Source organism: Delphinapterus leucas, chromosome 10 (genome assembly GCF_059928025.1).
Source record: "Delphinapterus leucas isolate spDelLeu-1000000601 "Yukka" chromosome 10, BTC_Dleu_Yukka2, whole genome shotgun sequence".
Taxonomy (NCBI): domain Eukaryota; kingdom Metazoa; phylum Chordata; class Mammalia; order Artiodactyla; family Monodontidae; genus Delphinapterus; species Delphinapterus leucas.
The window spans coordinates 56,846,273-56,867,596 of record NC_143138.1 but is presented as its reverse complement, the minus strand read 5'-3'; the positions used below and the strand labels follow the sequence as shown (position 1 = coordinate 56,867,596).

The window sequence follows — 21,324 nt, the reverse complement described above, 5'->3', positions numbered from 1 at the left end:
TTTATACTAACTGAAATAAGTCAGTCATGAAAAGACAAATACTGTATGATTCCACTTATATGAGGTAGCTAGGGTAGTCAAAATCAGAGACAGAAAGTGGAAGGGTGGTTGCCAGGGGCTGGGGAGAGGGGGAATGGGGAGTTATTGTTTAATGGGTACAGAGTTTCAGTTTTGTAAGATGAAAAGAGCTCTGGAGATGGATGGTGGTGATATTTGTACAACAACATGAATATACTTAATATCACTGAATTGTACCCTTTAAAATGGTTAATGGGACTTCCCTGGTGGTCCAGTGGTAAAGAATCTGCCTCTCAATGCAGGGGACCAGGTTCGATCCCTGGTCGGGGAACTAAGATCCCACATGCCGTGGGGCAACTAAGCCCGCGAGCCACAACTACTGAGCTCGCGCGCCTCAACGAGAGAGTGCGCCTGCCGCCAACCACAGAGCCCACGCGCCCTGGACTCCGCACGCCACAACTAGAGAGAGAAAACCCACACACCACAACTAGAGAGAAGCCCGAGAGCCACAACTAGAGAGAAGCCCGCATGCCACAACTAGAGAGAAGCCCATGTGCCGCAACTAGAGATTAGCCCACACTGCAACTAGAGAGAAGCCTGTGCTGCAACGAAGACCCGATGCAGCCAAATAAATAAACAAATAAATAAATTAAAAAAATAAAAAATGGTTAAGATGGTAAATTTTATGTAAAGTGTGTTTGACTACAAAAAAATTGGAAAATCAGAGACACTGCTTAGAAAATGAAAAGCCACATAAAAGACTGGGATAAAGTATTTGCAAAACACATATTCAACAAAGTACTTGTATCCAGAATATATAAAAAACTTTCAAACTCAATAATGAGAAATCGAATAATCTAATATTTTTTAAATTGGCAACTATTTGAACAGACACCTTGACAAAAGGTGAATGGCACATAAGCACATAAAAAGAATCTCAGCACTATCAGTTGTTAGTGAAATAGAAATTAAAACCACAAGATACCACTAGATGCCCACCAGAATGGCTAAAATTTAAAAATTGACAGTGCTAAGTACTGACAAAGATACAGAGTAACTGGAATAGTCAAACATTGCTGGTGGAAATGCAAAATAGTACTGCTTCTTTGGAAAACTGGCAGTTTTTTTAAAATAAAGTTAAACATATACTTTCAGATTGTGGTACATGCATACAATCGAATACTACTCAGCAATAAATAGCAACAAACTACTGATACAGGCAACCAACTGGAGGAATTTCAAAAGCATTATACTAAGTGAAAGAAGCCAAACTCAAAAGGCTCCATATTGCATGATTCTGTTTAGATGACATTTCAGAAAAGGGAAGGACAGGGGAGAGAACAGATCAGTTGTTCTGAGCTGAGTGTGGAGGGTGGGTAGCGGCTAAGGGGCACAGGGATTATTTTGAGAGGCATGGAAATATTCTCTATCTTGATTATGGAGGTGGTTACACAGTTGTATGAGTTTGTCAAAGCTCACGGAACTTTGTTACACCAAAAAGAATGATTTTTATTGTATGCAAATTTACCTCATTAAAAAATTAAACTTAAAAAAACCAGTCAAGCCCATGTAGTAAAACAGAATATCCTGTGGGACAGAAAAATTCATGCTCACTAATAAGTGCTCATACACTTGACAGAGTTAACAGCGCCTTCAACTGCATGCTTGTTTGATGACTGCCTTGAAATGTTTTTGTTCTAACCCAAACAAAAATGAATATGTTGAACTGATTCCTCAAAAAGGGGAAAGAAAATACGGCTCTGATAGAAGGTTCTGGAATTAAAGTCAGTGGTTTCTGACCTGGACATAAGTGAGTCAAATACTTAGAACAAATTTATGATACGTTAAGCACGGAAGCTGGAGCCTGATCAGAATGCAGAGGGACACATGATACACAATGCCAAGTACAGGATGAATGTTTACTGGAATACTGACTTCTCTCTGATACTAAAAGGCTACATTTATTCAAGCCGTGTTGACAAGGTAGTGCGTGCTGACAAGGTAGTGTGGTTTGTTCTTCATGATACCCTGAAACACTGAAAGCTTAGGTTAAACGCTAACTATGAAAGGTAAGAATAGTATCAGCCATCACATATTAAGCCACTTCTCTTCAGTTTTTAAAGTGCTTCGAGCACCAGGATTTTAAAACACTTTGGCAAGTAGCCTTAGTACGAGTTATAATTACAAAGAAACCTTTCAGTTTTTAACTTGAAGCAGCTACTCAGAATCAAAATGAGCGATTACTTAGGTGATTACATAATCCTTAGTATCTATGAAGACCACTGTTTATTAGGCCCTAGTTTCAGAGAACTATGTGTTTTTAGTATTTTCTGTCCTGATCCCAAATATAAAAATGTCCACATCCCAACCCAGGGCTACAAGCAGTTCCTAAGCCTTTGCTCCATTATGTGTTATTTCAAAGCCATAAAGACAAATATTTGCTTAATTTTATTTTAAATAAAGCACTGACCATGCCTCCTCATTAAAAGAAAAAATAGTAAAATATATGTTAAAAGATTAAAGGAAAGGAGGGACTTCCCTGGTGGCGCAGTGGCTAAGACTCTGTGCTCCCAGTGCAGGGGGCCTGGGTTCTATCCCTGGTCAGGGAACTAGATCCCATATGCATGCCGCAACTAAGAGTTTGCATGCCACTAAGGAGCCCACCTGGTACAACCAAATAAATAAATATTTTTTTAAAAAAGATTAAAGAAAAGGAAACTATTTAATGAAAGTAGATTTATTTATTTACTTATTTAATTTTTGGCTGTGTTGGGTCTTCGTTGCTGCCGCGGGCTTTCTCTGGTTGTGGCGAGCAGGCGCTACTCCTCGTTGCTTCTCACTGCAGTGGCTTCTCTTGTTGCGGAGCATGGGCTCTAGGCGTGCGGGCTTCAGTAGTTGTGGCACGTGGGCTCAGTAGTTGTGGCTTGCGGGCTCTAGAGCGCAGGCTCAGTAGTTGTGGTGCACGGGCTTAGTTGCTCCAGGCATGTGGGATCTTCCCAGACCAGGGCTCAAACCCATGTCCCCTGCATTGGCAGGCGGATTCTTAAGCACTGCCCCACCAGGGAAGTTCCGAAAGTAGATTTTTAAAAGAAACCTAGGTCATTAAAAATACTAAACTTCAAATGTCTTATAAATCATGACTTAATATCTGGAAAATAAGTTTCAAGGTATATATTATACCTCAACATTTCCCAAGAGAATCCTTACATTCCCTTGATTAGTAGTTATATACTGCTGACCTTAGCATCATACATTATTGCCAAAGCAAGTGAAAAAAATATATATATGTATTGTATATTTAAATCTAGAATCGTCTGTGGCCAGAGTGTTTCCTGACCTCTGCCAATTCCTGGCTGAAAGGACCCAGTGAACCCACTGGCCATGTCATGTATCCCCCTTCTCCCACCCCCAACATCCCTACACACACACACACACACACACACATCTATATATATATTCATATACATGTAAGATTCATATACATATAGATTCACACATATATTATCAATATATAGTGGAACATTATTGTCATAATAACGAAGGAAATCCTGCCATTTGCAACAACATGGATGGACCTGGGGGGCAGTATGCTAAATGAAATAAGTCAGAAAAAGACAAATCTCACTTATATGTGGAATCTAAAAAAAACCAAATTCATAGGAAAAGAGATCAGAACTGTGGTTCCCAGAGGCAGAGGGTGAGGAGCGGGGGAAGTGAGTGAAGGTGGTCATAAGGTACAAACTTCCATTTATAAGATAACAAGCACTAAGGATGTAACGTGCAACATGATGACTGTAGTTTACAATGCGGGGTGGTATATTTGAAAGTTGCTAAGGAAGTGGATCCTAAAAATTCTTGTCATAAGGGAAAACATTTTTTTGGTAACTATATGAGGTAATGGATGTATACTTATTGTGGTAATCATCTCACAATACATATGTATGTCAAGTCATTATACTGTATCCCTTAAACTTAAATAATGTCGTATGTCAACAAAACTGGAAGTAAAATAAATAAATACCTCAGAATTAAACGTAAAGCTGTGTGGTCCCCCCTGAAAGCCCAGTCCTGCCATTGCAAATGGGGTTCCCCTCCGACCTGGGCCACGCCGGTCAAGTGCAGCCTGGGCCAAGTTTCTGAAGTCCTCAGACCTACTTTCAGGGCAGCACAGACTGGAAGCAGGCTTTTCCACTCACTGGCCAGTGAGCCCTGCCTGGTGGTCACAAGCGCTAAAGCCAGAGATAAGCTCCTTTGTGTTTACCCGAGGAAGACACTTCTTCTATCTACTTAAATGGATGCTTTCTCATTTGAGAAACAAAGTGAAAGATAAGATATGGGTTTAAACATGCTTGCCAATCAAACAGAATATTAGATCAAAAATACATCTAAATCAGGATACTTGAGAATTCTGATCTAAATTCTGGTGTTAAGACGTAAGCTTATGAATGCATCCTTTGAAGGTTGGCTCAACAACAGTTGTCACTGAAGCCCCACTGATCTAGACCTGATTTCACACTGAATTCATTATCATTTCTCTTTTTCAGGGACAATCAAGATTCTCAAAGCACTAACTCAATTTGACTTTTACAACAGTCATTAGCACATTGCTGAAATGAACCTTGAAAGTTACAACTTTCCAAATCCAGTCTTCCTTAAAACACTTAATTTGGATAGGTCTAAAAATTAATCAGGGGACTTCTACTTCCAAGAAGATGAAGTAAACATACTTCTTCCTATTCTTTCCACTAAATACAACTAAAAACCTGGTTTATATAGCGAACGTAAAAAGACTGAAGGTGGAGAGAAGGCAGAGCAGCGAGGGACCTGAGACCTGAACTGACAGTGGTGACCCCCGGGGTTTTCTTTTACCTCAGATAACCCAGACTTAGAGCTGAAGGAGCTGGATATGGGCAAACATCAACAGTTGCAGACAAAGTCCTCTCAAAAGCCTATTCTTTGTAACCAAAGGATCAGAAAAGGGACAGTCTAGTAAGACAGAAAGCTTTCAGATAATAACTGCTCTACTGCAGCGAATAACACACACACACACACACACACACACACACTGTGGCCCCAACCCCACCTATATTAGCAAAATCCAATGCATATGTAGAATTCCACCCCCACCAGGGTGTAAGGAAGCACCCCACCACCCTGCGGGGGTAGTGTTTGAGAAAACCACGTAGGCAGAAGAGACTTTCATCCCTGACAGCTGGTACTGAGTCCCTTCCACTCCCAGTGGTGTCAGTGGAGACCATGTGGCCAGCTTGGACTTCTATCCCTACCCAGCAGTAATGAAATGCTCCTTCCCTACCTACAGGGGTGGAGTCAGAGGAGGGACAGGAAGATTCAGGGCTTTCACCATCACCCAGCGGTAGTGAGACCACTCCCACTGCAGTTCAGCAGAGACCATGTGGGAGCTGAAACTCCCTCCCCTGCCCAGCAGTTTGCCAAAAGAGGACAAGTGGAGATCTTGGACTTCTACCTCAATCTGGCAATAACGAAGCAGTGTTCCCCCTTCCCTGCTAGAGCAGTGTCAGAGAAAACCAACTAAAACAGAAGGTTGAACTGAGACCCAGAGTCTCATAACAATATGAAAATGTCCAGGTTTCAACTGTAATTCACTTGTTATACCAAGAGCCAGAAGATCTCAAACTGAATGAAAAAAAGACAATCAATCCATGCCAACACCAAGAAGACAGAGATGTAATACTTACCTGACAAAGATTTTCAAGCAGCTACAATAAAAGCAATTAGGAACACACTTAAAATAAGTGAAAATAGAAAGCCTCAGCAAAGAAATAGAAGGTCTTAGTAAAGAAATACAAGACATAAAGGAAAACTGAATGGAAAATTTTAAACAAAAAAATACAAAAGTTGAAATAAAAAGCTCGTGTATGGGCTCAATAGCAGAATGGAGGGGACTAAGAACAAATCAATGAACTTGAAGATAGACCAACAGAAATTACCCAATCTGAATCAACAGGGAGAAAAGGTTAAAAAAAAAAAAAAGAATAGTATTGATAAACCTGTGGGACTATAACAAAGGATCTAATATTTGTGTCATCAGAGTCCCAGAAGAAGAGGAGAAAAGGGCAGTGCTGAAAAAGCACTTCAGGAAATACTGGCTGAAAACTTCCCAAATTTGGTAAGAGACAACATACAAATTCAAGAAGTTGAGCAAATCCCCAATAGGATAAACCTGAAGAAATCCATGCCAAGACATATCATAACTAAACTTTTGAAAACTAAGGTTGATACAAATACTTTGGAAGACAGTTTGACAGTTTCTTACAAAACAAAAATTATTCTCACCATATAGTACAGCAATAGTGCTCCTTGGTATTTACCCAAATGAGTTGAAAATGTGTGGGGTCAGCATTATGTGGGAACTCTATACTTTGTGCTCAATTTTGCTGTGAACCTAAAACTGTTCTAAAAAATAAAACTTTTTTTTTGTTTGTTTTGTTTTTGGTTTTTCGGGGTTTTTTTGCAGTATGCGGGCCTCTCACTGTTGTGGCCTCTCCCGTTGCAGAGCACAGGCTCCGGACGCGCAGGCTCAGCGGCCATGGCTCACGGGCCCAGCTGCTCCGTGGCATGTGGGATCTTCCCTGACTGGGCACAAACCCGTGTCCCCGGCTCCAGCAGGCTGACTCTCAACCACTGCGCCACCAGGGAAGCCCAATAAAGCCTATTTTTAAAAATTACATGGAATTGAATGAAGATGAAAATATAATAAATCAAAATTTGTGGGATATTGCAAAAGTAGTGCTCAGAGAAAACTGTGTAGCACTAAATGCATACATTAGGAAAAAAGAAAAGTCTCAAACCAATAATCTAAGTTCCCCTCCAAGAACCTAGAAAAAGAGCAAAACAAAACCAAATCAAGCAGAAGGAAGGAAATAATAAAGAAAAGAACAGAGACATTCACAGAAAGATAGACAAGATGAAAAGGCAGAGGGCTATATACCAGATGAAGGAACAAGATAAAACCCCAGAGGAACAACTAAATGAAGGGGAGATGGGCAACTTTCCAGAAAAAGAATTCAGAATAATGAGAGTGAAGATGATCCAGGACCTCGGAAAAAGAGTGGAGACAAAGATCAGGAAGATGCAAGAAATGTTTAACATAGACCTAGAAGAATTAAAGAACAAACAAACAGATGAGCAATACATTAACTGAAATGAAAACTACACTAGAAGGAATCAATAGCAGAATAACTGAGGCAGAAGAACGGATAAGTGACCTGGAAGACAGAATGGTGGAATTCACTGCTGTGGAACAGAATAAAGAAAAAAGAATGAAAAGAAATGAAGACAGCCTAAGAGGCCTCTGGGACAACATTAAACGCAACAACATTCGCATTATAGGAGTCCCAGAAGGAGAAGAGAGAGAGAAAGGATCTGAGAAGATATTTGAAGAGATTATAGTCGAAAACTTCCCTAACATGGGAAAGGAAATAGCCACCCAAGTCCAGGAAGCACAGAGAGTCCCATACAGGATAAACACAAGGAGAAACACGCCAAGACACATAGTAATCAAATTGGCAAAAATTAAAGACAAAGAAAAATTACTGAAAGCAGCGAGGGAAAAACGACAAATAACATACAAGGGAACTCCCATAAGGTTAACAGCTGATTTCTCAGCAGAAACTCTACAAGCCAGAAGGGGAGTAGCATGATATACTTAAAGTGATGAAAAGGAAGAACCTACAACCAAGATCACTCTACTGGCAAGGATCTCATTCAGATTCGATGGAGAAATCAAAAGCTTTACAGACAAGCAAAAGCTAAGAGAATTCAGCACCACCAAACCAGCTCTACAACAAATGCTAAAGGAACTTCTCTAAGTGGGAAATACAAGAGAAGAAAAGGACTACAAAAACAAACCCAAAACAATTAAGAAAATGGTAACAGGAACATACATTTCGATAATTACCTTAAATGTGAATGGATTAAATGCTCCAACCAAAAGACACAGGCTCACTGAATGGATACAAAAACAAGACCCATATGTATGCCATCTACAAGAGACCCACTTCAGACCCAGAGACACATTCAGAGTGAAAGTGAGGGGATGGAAAAAGATATTCCATGCAAATGGAAATCAAAAGAAAGCTGGAGGAACAATACTCAAATCAGATAAAATAGACTTTAAAATAAAGAATGTTACAAGAGGCAAAGAAGGACACTGCGTAATGATCAAGGGATCAATCTAAGAAGAAGATATAACAATTATAGATATATATGTACCAAACATAGGAGCACCTCTATACATAAGGCAACTGCTAACAGCTATAAAAGAGAAAATCAACAGTAACACAAAAACAGTGGGGGACTTTAACACCTTACTTACACTGATGAACAGATCGTCCAAACAGAAAATGAATAAGGAAACACAAGCTTTAAATGGCACAATAGACCAGATAGATTTAACTGATATTTATAGGACATTCCATCCAAAAACAGCAGATTACACTTTCTTCTCAGGTGCACACAGAACATTCTCCAGGATAGATCACATCTTGGGTCGCAAATAAGTCTCAGTAAATTTAAGAAAACTGAGATCATATCAAGCATCTTTTCTGACCACAACGCTATGAGATTAGAAATGAATTATAGCGAAAAAAACGTAAAAAACACAAACACATGGAGGCTAAACAATACGTTACTAAATAACCAAGAGATCACTGAAGAAATTAAAGGGGAAATCAAAAAATACCTAGATACAAATGACAATGAAAACACGAAGAACCAAAACCTATGGGATGCAGCAAAAGCAGTTCTAAGAGGGAAGTTTATAGCTACACAAGCCTACCTCAAGAAACAAGAAACATCTCAAATAAACTATCTAACCTTACACCTAAAGGAACTAGAGAAAGAAAAACAAACAAAACCCAAAGTTAGCAAAAGGAAAGAAATCATAAAGATCAGAGTAGAAATAAATGAAATAGAAACAAAGAAAACAATAGCAAAGATCAATAAAACTTAAAGCTGCTTCTTAGAGAAAATAAAATTGATAAACCATTAGCCAGACTCATCAAGAAAATGAGGGAGAGGACTCAAATCAATAAAATTAGAAATGAAAAAGGAGAAGTTACAACAGACACCGCAGAAATACAAAGCATCCTAAGAGACTACTACAAGCAACTCTATGCCTATAAAATGGACAACATGGAAGAAATGGACAAATTCTTAGAAAGGTATAACCTTCCAAGACTGAACCCGGAAGAAATAGAAAATATGAACAGACCAATCACAAGTAATGAAATTGAAACTGTGATTAAAAATCTTCCAACAAACAAAAGTCCAGGACCAGATGGCTTCACAGGTGAATTCTATCAAACATTTAGAGAAGAGCTAACACCCATCCTTCTCAAACTCTTCCAAAAAATTGCAGAGGAAGGAACACTCCCAAACTCATTCTATGAGGCCACCATCACCCTGATACTAAAACCAGACAAAGATACTACAAAAAAAGAAAATTACAGACCAATTTCACTGATGAATATAGATGCAAAAATCCTCAAGAAAATACTAGCAAACAGAATCCAAAAACACATTAAAAGGATCATACACCATGATCAAGTGGGATTTATCCCAGGGATGCAAGGATTCTTCAATATATGCAAATCAATCAATGTGATACACCACATTAACAAACTGAAGAATAAAAACCATAAGATCATCTCAATAGATGCAGAAAAGGCTTTTGACAAAATTCAACACCCATTTATGATAAAAACTCTCCAGAAAATGGGCATAGAGGGAACCTACCTCAGCATAATAAAGGTCATATATGACAAACCCACAGCAAACATCATTCTCAATGGTGAAAAACTGAAAGCATTTCCTCTAAGATCAGGAAAGACAAGGATGTCCACTCTCGCCACTATTATTCAACATAGTTTTGGAAGTCCTAGCAACGGCAGTCAGAGAAGAAAAAGAAATAAAAGGAATACAAATTGGAAAAGAAGAAGTAAAACTGTCACTGTTTGCAGATGACATGATACTATACATAGAGGATCCTAAAGATGCCACCAGAAAACTACTAGAGCTAATCAATTAATTTGGTAAAGTTGCAGGATACAAAATTAATGCACAGAAATCTCTTGCATTCCTATACACTAATGATGAAAATTCTCAAAGAGAAATTAAGGAAACACTCTCATTTACCACTGCAACAAAAAGAATAAAATACCTAGGAACAGACCTACCTTGGGAGACAAAAGACCTGTATGCAGAAAACTATAAGACACTGATGAAAGAAATTAAAGATGATACCAACAGGTGGAGAGATATACCATGTTCTTGGATTGGAAGAATCAATGTTGTGAAAATGACTATACTACCCAAAGCAATCTACAGATTCAATGCAATCCCTATCAAATTACCAATGGCATTTTTTACGGAACTAGAACAAAAAATCTTAAAATATGTATGGAGACACAAAAGACCCCGAATAGCCAAAGCAGTGTTGAGGGAAAAAAAATGGAGCTGGAGGAATCAGACTCCCTGACTTCAGACTATACCATAAAGCTACAGTAATCAAGACAATATGGTACTGGCACAAAAACAGAAACATATATTGATCAATGGAACAAGATAGAAAGCCCAGAGATAAACCCACGCACCTATGGTCAACTACTCTATGACAAAGGAGGCAAGGATATACAATGGAGAAAAGACAGTCTCTTCAATAAGTGGTGCTGGGAAAACTGGACAGCTACATGTAAAAGAATGGAATTAGAACACTCCCTAACACCATACACAAAAATAAACTCAAAATGGATTCAAGACCTAAATGTAAGACTGCACACTATAAAACTCTTAGAGGAAAACACAGGAAGAACACTCTTTGACATAAATCACAGCAAGATCTTTTTTGATCCACCTCCTAAAGTAATGGAAATAAAAACAAAAATAAACAAATGGGACCTAATGAAACTTCAAAGCTTTTGCACAGCAAAGGAAACCATAAACAAGACGAAAAGACAATACTCAGAATGGGAGAAAATATTTGCAAATGAATCAACGGACAAAGGATTAATCTCCAAAATATATAAACAGCTCATGCAGCTCAATATTCAAAAAACAAAAAACCCAATTCAAAAATGGGCAGAAGACCTAAATAGACATTTCTCCAAAGAAGACATACAGATGGCCAAGAAGCACATGAAAAGCTGCTCAACATCACTAATTATTAGAGAAATGCAAATCAAAACTACAATGAGGTATCACCTCACACCAGTTAGAATGGGAATCATCAGAAAATCTATAAACAACTAAATGCTAGAGAGTGTGTGGAGAAAAGGGAGCCCTCTTGCACTGTTGGTGGGAATGTAAATTGATACCACCACTATGGAGAATAGTATGGAGGTTCCTTAAGGAACTAAAAATAGAATTACCATATGACCCAGCAATCCCACTACTGGGCATATAGCCAGAGAAAACCATAATTCAAAAAGAAACATGCACCCCAATGTTTATTGCAGCCCTATTTACAATAGCCAGGACATGGAAGCAACTAAATGCCCATCAACAGATGAATGGATAAAGAAGATGTGGTACACATATACAATGGAATATACTCAGCCATAAAAAGGAACGAAATTGGGTCATTTGTAGAGACGTGCATGGATCTAGAGGCTATCATACAGAGTGAAGTAAGTCAGAAAGAGAAAAACAAATATCGTATATTAACGCATATATATGGAACCTAGAAAAATGGTACAGATGAACCAGTTTGCAGGGCAGAAATTGAGACACAGATGTAGGGAACAAACGTATGGACACCAAGTTGGGAAAGCAGTTGGAGGGGGTGGGGGGGGGTGAATTGGGAGGTTGGGATTGACATGTATACACTGATGTGTATAAAATTTATGACTAATAAGAACCTGCTGTATAAAAAAATAAATAAAATTAAATTAAAAAAATTTTTAAAAGAAAAGAACAGATATCAATTAAGTTGAAAACATAAAGCAGTAGAGAAAAATGAATGAAACACAAAGTTGGTTCTTTCTAAAGATCAAGAAAATTGAGAAACCTCTATCAAGCCTGACCAAAAAGTAACATGGAAGACACAAATTACCAATACTACGAATGGAACAGGGGATACGAGAAACAGCGGCTATCACTTCAGACCCTGCAAGCATCAAACAGGTAACGAGGGAATAATAGTATGAACAACTCTACACACAAATTTGACAACTTTGATGAAATGGATTAAATCTCTAAAAACAAAAATGACACAACTTACCCAGTATGAAAGAGATAATTTGAATAGCTCTGTAACTATTAAAGAAATTGAATTTGTAATTAAAAAACCCCCTCAAAAGAACTCTCCAGGCACAGATGATTTCACTGAAGAATGAACACCAGTGCTACACAATCTCTTCCAGAAAAGAGAAGAGAGAATACTTCCCAATTTATTTTACAAAGCTGATACCAAACCAGATAAAGACCATGCCATAAAGGAAAACTATAGACCAATATCACTCATGAATACAGATGTAAAAATCCTCAAATATTAGCAACAGAAATATTGCTAATATTAGCAATATGAGCAATTAGAATTCACTAATATAGGGCTTCCCTGGTGCCGCAGTAGTTGAAAGTCCACCTGCCGATGCAGGGGACACGGGTTCGTGCCCCGGTCCGGGAGGATCCCACATGCCGCGGAGCGGCTGGGCCCGTGAGCCATGGCCGCTGAGCCTGCGCGTCCGGAGCCTGTGCTCCGCGACGGGAGGGGCCACAGCAGTGAGGGGCCCGCGTACCGCAAAAACAAACAAAAAAACAAACAAAAAAAAGAATTCACTAATATATAAAAAGAACTATATATACAACCATGAGGTTTTTTCTAGGCATGCAAGCTGGTTTGATATGTCAAAATCCATCAGTGTAATCTATCATATTAACAGACTAAAAATGAAAACTCATACGATCATATCAACTGATGCAGAAAAAGCATATGACAAAATTCAACATCCATTTCTGAAACTCCCAGAAACACTGGGATACAGGAGAACTTCCTCAACCTGATAAAGACATACAAAAAAACAACAGCTGACAATATACTTAATGGTAAGACTGAAATGGTTTCCCATGGGGAACAAGGCAAGAATGTACTTTCTCACAACTCTTATTCATCATACTTCTCTAAGTTCTCGTCAGTGCAATAAAGCAAGAAAAGAAATAAAAGGCATACAAATCAGAAATGAATATAAGTGCTCTTATGTGATGACATGTTTGTCTATGTTAAAAGCCCCAAGAAGTATACAGAGCCTCTTATAACTAATAAGTGAGATGAGCAATCACAGGATACAAGGAAAACATACAAAAATCAATTGTATTCCTATACACTAGCACTGAACACATGAACACCAAAATTAAAAATATAATAAAATAACTTAAAAAAAGAGAAACACTGAGATACATATCTAACAAAAACATTAATAGGACCTGTATGCTGAAAACGATTTAACCCTGATGAAAGAATCAAAGAATATCTAAATAAATGAAAAGACATACCATGGTCAGGAACTGGAAGACTCAACATAGTAAAGATGTCAATTCTCCCCAAACTGACACACAGGTTTAATTCAATTCCTATCAAATCTCAGCAAGTTTTTTGTTAGTAGATATAGACAAGATTATTGTAGAATATATATAGAAAGACAAAGGAACTAGAACAGCTAAAACAATTTTGAAAAAGAACAAAATTTGGAGGAATCAGGCTACCCTATCTCAAGACTTAATATATAGCTACAGTAATCAAGACTGTGATACAGGCAGAGGGATAGACACATAAATCAGTGGAACAAAATAAAAAACTCAGAAAGAGACCTACACAAATATGATGCACTGATTTTTGACAGAGATGGAAAAGAAGCGCAAAAGCAGAAGGAAAGCCTTTCCAACAAATGTGGCTAAAGTAATTTGACAGCCAGAGACAAAAAGTGAATCTACGTCAATCACCTTATAAAAATTAAATCAGAATAGATAATGGTATTAGATGTAAAACTACAAAACTTTTAGGAAAAGCATATGAGAAAATCTTTGGGATCTAGTGCTAGATAAAGAGTTCTTAGAGTTGACCTCAAAAGCACAATCAATAGAAGGAAAAACTGATATATTGTACCTTATCAAAATTTAAAACTTTTGTTCTGCAAAGGTCTGTGTTAGGATGAAAATACAAGCTAAAGATAAGGAGAAAATATTTGCAAACCACATATCTGACAAAAGACTAGTATCTAGAATATGAAAGAATAAGAATTATTCTTAAGAATAAGAATTCTCAAAACTCAACAGTAAAAAAAAATCCAGTTAGAGCACAGACAAAAGACACGAAGGGACATCCCATCAGAGAAAATATACAGAAGGAAAAGAGCACATGAAAAGACGTTCAACATCATTAGCCATCAGGGAAATGTAAATAAAACCACAATGAGATACTACTACATGCTTATCAGAATGGCTAATATAAAAAAGTGACATCAAATGCTGGTGAGGATGTGGTTCTCCACATTGGATCATTCACACATTGTTGGTGAGACTGTAAACTGATACATTTAATCTGGAAAACAGTTTGGCAGTTTCTTTAAAAAGTAAATATGCAACTACCATATGACCCAGCAATTGCGTGCCTGGGTATTTATCCTGGAGAAACGAAGACTTATGTCTACCCAAAAACCTGTCCATTAATGTTTAAAGCAGCTTTATTTGTAATAGCCCAAACCCAGAAACGATCAGATGTTCTTCAAAGAGTAAATGGTTAAACAAACTGTAGTATATCCATGTCATGGAAAACTACTCAGCAATAAAGAAGAAGAAAATATTGATACAAGCAACAACCTAGCTGAAAATCCAGAGAATTATGCTGAATGAAAAAAGTCAATTCCGAAAGAGCACATATTGTTTGACTCCATTTATATACATTTATATATTTTATTTATATTTTTAAATTTTATTTATTTATTTATTTTTGGCTGCATTGGGTTTTCATTGCTGCACGCGGGCTTTCTCTAGTTGCGTCGAGCAGGGGCTACTCTTCCTTGAGGTGCGTGGACTTCTCATTGCGGTGGCTTCTCTTGTTGTGGAGCACGGGCTCTAGGCGCACGGGCTTCAGTAGTTGTGGCCCGCAAGCTCGGTAGTTGTGGCTTGCAGGCTCTAGAGCACAGGCTCAGTAGTTGTGGCGCATGGGCTTAGCTGCTCTGCGGCATGTGGGATCTTCCCGGGCCAGGGCTCGAACCCGTGTCCCCTGCATTGGCAGGCGGATTCTTAACCACTGCGCCACCAGGGAAGCCCCTATACATTTATATAAAGTGAGAAAATTTCAGAAATGAAGAACAGACTAGTGGTTGCCAATGGGCTGAGAAGGGGTGAGGATGGGAGGGAAGTAGGTGTGGTTATAAAATGGCCCCATGAGGGATCTTCCAGGTGATGGAATTTTTCTGTATCCTGACTACACCAGTGATTTTGTACTAAGATTTTGCAAGATGCTAATATGGGCAGGAACCAGGTGGCGGGGTGGGGCGGGGGGAGGTCAGGAGATCTCTGTGTGATTTCTTTTTTTTTTTTTTGCGGTACGCGGGCCTCTCACTGTTGTGGCCTCTCCCGTTGCGGAGCACAGGCTCCGGACACAAAGGCTCAGCGACCATGGCTCACGGGCCCAGCCGCTCCGCAGCATGTGGGATCTTCCCGGAGCGGGGCACAAACCCATGTCCCCTGCATCAGCAGGCAGACTCCCAACCACTGCGCGACCAGGGAAGCCCTCTGTGTGATTTCTTACAACTGCATGTAAATGCACAGTTATCTCCAAATAAAAAGTTTATTATTAAAAAGCTAATCAAACTGAATCTACTTCAAATGTGTTCCAGCATCTGAAATAACTATTGCTTCCAAGAATCTTCTCCTTGCTATAATTTTGCTAGCAGCCCAAAGGTTAAAGGTTTCTGAGTTAAGCTTAAGTGTTGCAAACATTTGGGGGAAATATACCTAGCATTTTAGGCCAAAATTCTGCCAAAACAAACTTGCCTGGAGAAATCCCATCAAGCGACATGTATTAGCTTACAGAAATTTCTTTTCTTTTTTTTTAGTTAAAAAAATTCTTCCAGGGGCTTCCCTGGTGGCGCAGTGGTTGAGAGTCTGCCTGCCGATGCAGGGGACACGGGTTCGTGCCCCAGTTTGGGAAGATCCCACATGCCACGGAGCGGCTCGACCCGTGAGCCATGGCCGCTGAGCCTGCACGTCCGGGGCCTGTGCTCCGCAACGGGAGAGGCCACAACAGTGAGAGGCCCACGTACAGAAAAAAAAAAAAAAAAAAAAAAAAAAAAAAATTCTGTAAAGCACAAGTACATTTTCATTAATATTTAAACAAAAAGGCAAAGTTCCCTCGCTTCCCATCCCAGTCTTTTCCCCAGGGAAGTACTGTCTGTTTGAAGTATTTCCTTCAGATTTTTTTCAGATTTTTTTGTGCATTTCTAGACATATGTACAGTTTTATGTGTGTGTCTGATTTTTTTTTTAAATAGAGACAGGATCACAATGTTTATACTGTTCTTCAAATTGATTTTTCCCCCTGCTTCAAAATGTCTTGGAAATTTGCACATCGGTATGTTTAGATCTATGTTTACTCATTCTTTTCAAGTACCTTGCAGTATTCTATGGAATTGATGTACCACAGTCTAATCCTTTGACACTTAGGATGTTTCCAATTTTTGCTATTGCAAGCAATGTAGCCATTGGTGAAAATCCTTGTGCTGTTTCTTGGACCACATATGAGGCTATTTCTCTAGGAGGGAAATCCAGAAGTAGACCGGGGCTTTGCAGGTGTGGCCAAAATTGTTGATTGGCTGAACCAACACCTGTTCCCACCTATTGCCAATCATCTTCTCCTCTCCCACCTCCAAAACAAAGGCTCGACTGACTACATGACCAGTTCTGGCCAATTACACATCAGCAAAAGTTTGCTGGGCCGTCCCTAGGAGTGTTGCTGCTTTCCGAGTAAAAAGGGCTGGACATGACTGGCACTGTCCCTTTTTCCTGCCCTGAAGGTGGCTGTGGTGTTTGGAGGGGTGGCAGCCATGTTGCAACATGTAGGAAAGTCAAGGGAATCACAGTGAGGTCAGCCCTGATACTAATGAGTTGCTGAACCAAAGCCAGCCAGCAGTTACCTCCAGACTGCTTGCTATGTGACAAGAATAAACTCCTATCAGGTCAGGTCTGGTTTTCTGTTACTTGCAGCCAAATGTGTTCCTAAATGAGTCAGTACTAAATTACTCTCTAAAAAGTCTGTATTCTATTCTCTCACAAAAGACTACAAAAGTATTCCTTTCCCAAAACTTTTGTTTACTTTGAATGTTGTCAGTCTTTTAAATATTTAACCTAGCTGATGCATGAAAAAATTTCACAGGAAGTAAAGTGTCATTTCATACACTTACTGGACATTCAAATTTCCTCTTCTATGATTTTTCTTGTTGATATCTCTTGACCACTTTTCTACTGCATTGTTTGACTTTTTCATATTGATTTGTAAGAATAAATTTCCAGATAGCAAAGCAGGCCGAGCTAAACTCAGGGAAAACTGTCTCTGCATCTTTATACCATCAGTCAAGTCAAACATGATTACAAAAAAAATCTTTGGTGACAGGCCACACCTCTGACAGGGAGAGTCATCTCTCTCTCACCACGAGGCAAAGTGTCAAAAAGTAATTCAACTCGTGCAAACTGCCCCCACGCCCGCCCAAGCCCATGCTTGGGCCCATTACTACTTTCTCTGCAAACCTAAACCTAAAGAAAGGTTTATGGGATCGTGACACACTGGTGAACCAGGCAGAGTCTTTAACATACCTCATCTCATTTAACCCCCAAATCAAACCCAAAAGGCAGTCATTATTATTCCTATTTTAAGAACAAATGATAACAGTAAACTTTTAAAACCAAGCATTTCTTTCCTATCACAAAAACTTACAACATTCCAGGCCCCATAATAAAAACCAAAAGGATTAAGTATTTACCTAAAACTCAAATGATATAAAATACATTGTGCCTGTTTTGTCTCCAATAAATTGGTTTTTTTATTACAGTCCTGAGATCTGAAGCTATATCTCATCTACTGTGTATACCAAATGGAAGGCACCTTATAAATACCATATTTTATTAAAAATTAAAATTGGCAATTAAAAAGAAATAAAAATAAAAACATTGTGCCTATCTAAATATATCAACATGCTTAAGCAAGAAACATTGCTAAACCTGTTTAGTGGTTTATGAATCTGAAGAAGCTATTCCAAAGCTTGGTTCTAAAGTTTATTGCCACACTATAGTTAACCAAAATTATTTCCAGCTTTTAAAGTGAGAAACTAAATTGAGTAGGATTTTAATGCTTCAACAAGAAGCATCTACTAGCTAGCCACCCCATCCCAGAGCAGCAGGTGAGGAATTCCTCTAATCAGTTACCAAAACCAACCTGACACTAGAAAACAAACAAAATAAACAGTTAAAGATAATGAAAGATTGTCATGGAGGGCAATGTAAACAAGTTGAATAGAACAAGCACCATCCTTGAGTATTTGTACATGGTTTGGATTTTGGATAACTGACTCCACTTTAGAAGCCTAGCAGCTAGACGAAAAGAGAAAGCTGTGTAAGTGCCTGCTCCTGGAACCAGGTGGGGAGCAGCAGGAAGGCTGAAGCCTTGACAAATATTTCCTTGCTTTCCACCACCCCTCTCCTCTCAAGAGCTGTGGATTCTCTCTGGCAAAGCATCATACAAAGCACTCAATCCACAGCGGGAGAGAAGCAGAGGCATCAAATCTCCTTGATGCCTCCAACCAAAACGTCCCTGAGGGGACATGCCCAGCCCAGAGCCAGCAGGCCAGGGCCCCAAGAACTAACAGCCCCAGCGGCAGGAAGGCCAGACCAACCAAGGTGCTGCCCACTTGGGCTCCAGAGAGACATGAAGATTCATCTGGAGCACCCTTTTGCAGAGTTTTTTATAGCCCATTTGTAAGGCACAGGAAAATGCCTGGGGGAGTCTGATTTCTAATTTTACGTAAAAGAAAACAAGTCCACAGACACACAGTGTTTATGGTCTATGAAAGTGCAAATGGGTTGACAAATCCCCAATCTCAGGGTGCCTCTGGTGGTTTCTTGCATTTTCCTGGTGGGCTTGCTCAGCTGTTCCTGCTTGGGAAGAGGCAATGGGGTGTTCTCCCCACCCCCACGCCACTGCTCCGTAGGGCTGCACACCTCACCCGACTGGCACAAGAGTAATAACACATGGAAAGAAATCTGACTCTGTCAAAGTCAAAGGCCAGGCCTGGAGAGGGGAGGGGCGTGTCCTGGTGGGCTGCTCCTGACCTGGGTCCAGGTATTTGCCCAGTGCATAACAGGAAGCTTTAGTCACCAGAACAAAACAAGCCAGATTCCTTGGCCCTTCAAAACTGTCCAAGCCTCAGGCCAGCTCACTAAAGTGACAGTAAGCAGGGCACATGAGAGAGGGGGACAACAGGTCTCCAAGAGGGGCAGGGACACAAAGGAAAAGAGCAAAAAAGATAACAGAAGTGGGTGACGGGGCCAAAATGTGCTGAAATCAGACCAGGTGCTGCAGCACAGTGCCGACTCTCCGGGAAGCGATACACCTGGCCCCCAAGGGCTCCTCCAGTGCCCATTAGAGCTGGGCCCTAAAAGGACCCAGGGAGGACCAGGCCTTGCAGATGCACCCAGCAGGCTGGTGTCACTGAGACGGCAGAGTCAAGGAGGGCGGATGGCTCAGCAATGCTCCCCCCGACCCCCTACCTCACTTGTGCAACCAACTAAACGCACGGCACACAGTCTCACTGTCGGGTGCGCACGCTGCACACACAGGCTCATGGTCAGGCACAGCACACACAGCCTTCTTAGGTGTGAGTGCACACAGACATACACCCTCCCAGTTGATGGACACAACATATTCAACTTGCCAGTTGGGTGCTGTAGGCACACAATCATCTGCACGCACAAACTCTGTCAGGAGTGAACACACACAAACTCTCAGACTCAGGCTCTTTTGGGCGTGCACACAACATTCCACAACCTCCCAGTCAGGTACACAGAAACCTCTACATAAGGTACACACCCGCACTCACAGCCTGTCAGGAAAACCCGAGCGCACCACCTCTGTTAGGTGCACACACACACCTTTACCGTCTCTCAGTTGGTGTGTGCACACCCACAACATGCAAGTGCACACACACACATAAACCGACACATACACACACTCCCAACGTGTCGGGTGCACGACACTCACAACTTCTCCGTTAAGTGCACACACACCCTTCCAACGTCTGTCTCCTGCACACACAGGGCACACACACTTCCAACCTGCCAGGAACACACACGCGCGCTCACAACTTCTCCGTCGGCGTGAGCGCACACACAAACTCCCGGCCGGCAGGGTCGGCCCCACATTGCCACCCCCCGGGAGAGGCGCACGCCCCCTCCCGCGCCGGCACACTCCCCTCCCGCCGGCACCCGCACGCCGGCCTCCCTGCGGCACACCCCGCACCCACGCACCCCTCCCCCAGCCCGGGCAGGCGCCCTGCAGCCAACTCCGGCCGCGCGGGGAGTGCCCACGCCCCCGGCCCGCCCCGCCCGCGCCCCTCCTCACCTTTCTCGCTGGCGCCCGGGGCCCGGCCCTCGTCCTCCTTGGGGTTGGTCACCTGGGTGATGATGGCCGGGCCGTCCATGGGTGCGCGGCACAGCGGCAGCCCGCCGGCCCGGCCCCCCGGCAGCCAGGCGCACGGGCGCGCGGCGCGGGGGGCGCGCGGGGCCGCGGGCCGGGGGGACGCTCGCCGCCGCCGCCGCCTGGGCGCGCCCGCCGCCCGGCCCCGCTCTCTGGGAGAGGCGGCCCGGGCCCGCGCCCCCGCTCCCGCCGCCGCCGCCGCCGCCGCTGGGCTGGAGCGACCGCCGCCTCGTCACCATGAACCCCGGAGCCGCGCCCGGGAGAGCCGCGCACGGGGAGGCGGAGCGGGAGGCCGGGCGCCGCGGGAAGCGGGAGCGGGCGAGGGGGAAGGAACGAGCCAGGAGCGAGGGGGGGCGGGCGGGAGAGAGGGAGGGAACGAGGGAAAGCGGGAGGGCGGGCGGGTGGGTGTGTCCCGGCCCGAGGACCGGCCTCCGCCGCCGCCGCCGCCGCCGCCGCCGGCGCTGCCCGCCGGCCCCGGGGGGAGAGGGTTTCGGGGTGAGGCCGAGGCGGTGAGTGGAGGGCGGGCGGGGGTCTTGGGCAGACGAGTTGGGTGAGGGGCTTGGGGTGGAGGGGATTCCAGAG

The 21,324-nt window shown here is 41.9% G+C and overlaps 1 protein-coding gene across 14 annotated transcripts in view; it reads right to left on the bottom strand.

Annotated features, from left to right (window-relative positions):
• The window catches only part of CTDSPL (CTD small phosphatase like), a 127,515-nt gene extending 106,664 nt beyond the window's left edge, over window positions 1–20,851 (bottom strand). For all 14 annotated transcript variants that reach the window (XM_089919031.1, XM_089919032.1, XM_089919033.1 and 11 more), the window contains exon 1: window positions 20,668–20,851. In XM_089919031.1, coding sequence (XP_089775157.1) covers window positions 20,668–20,746 — 79 coding nt within the window. In that variant the 5' untranslated portion in view covers window positions 20,747–20,851. The remainder of the gene's footprint in view (window positions 1–20,667) is intronic.
• Window positions 20,852–21,324: the final 473 nt, after the last annotated feature.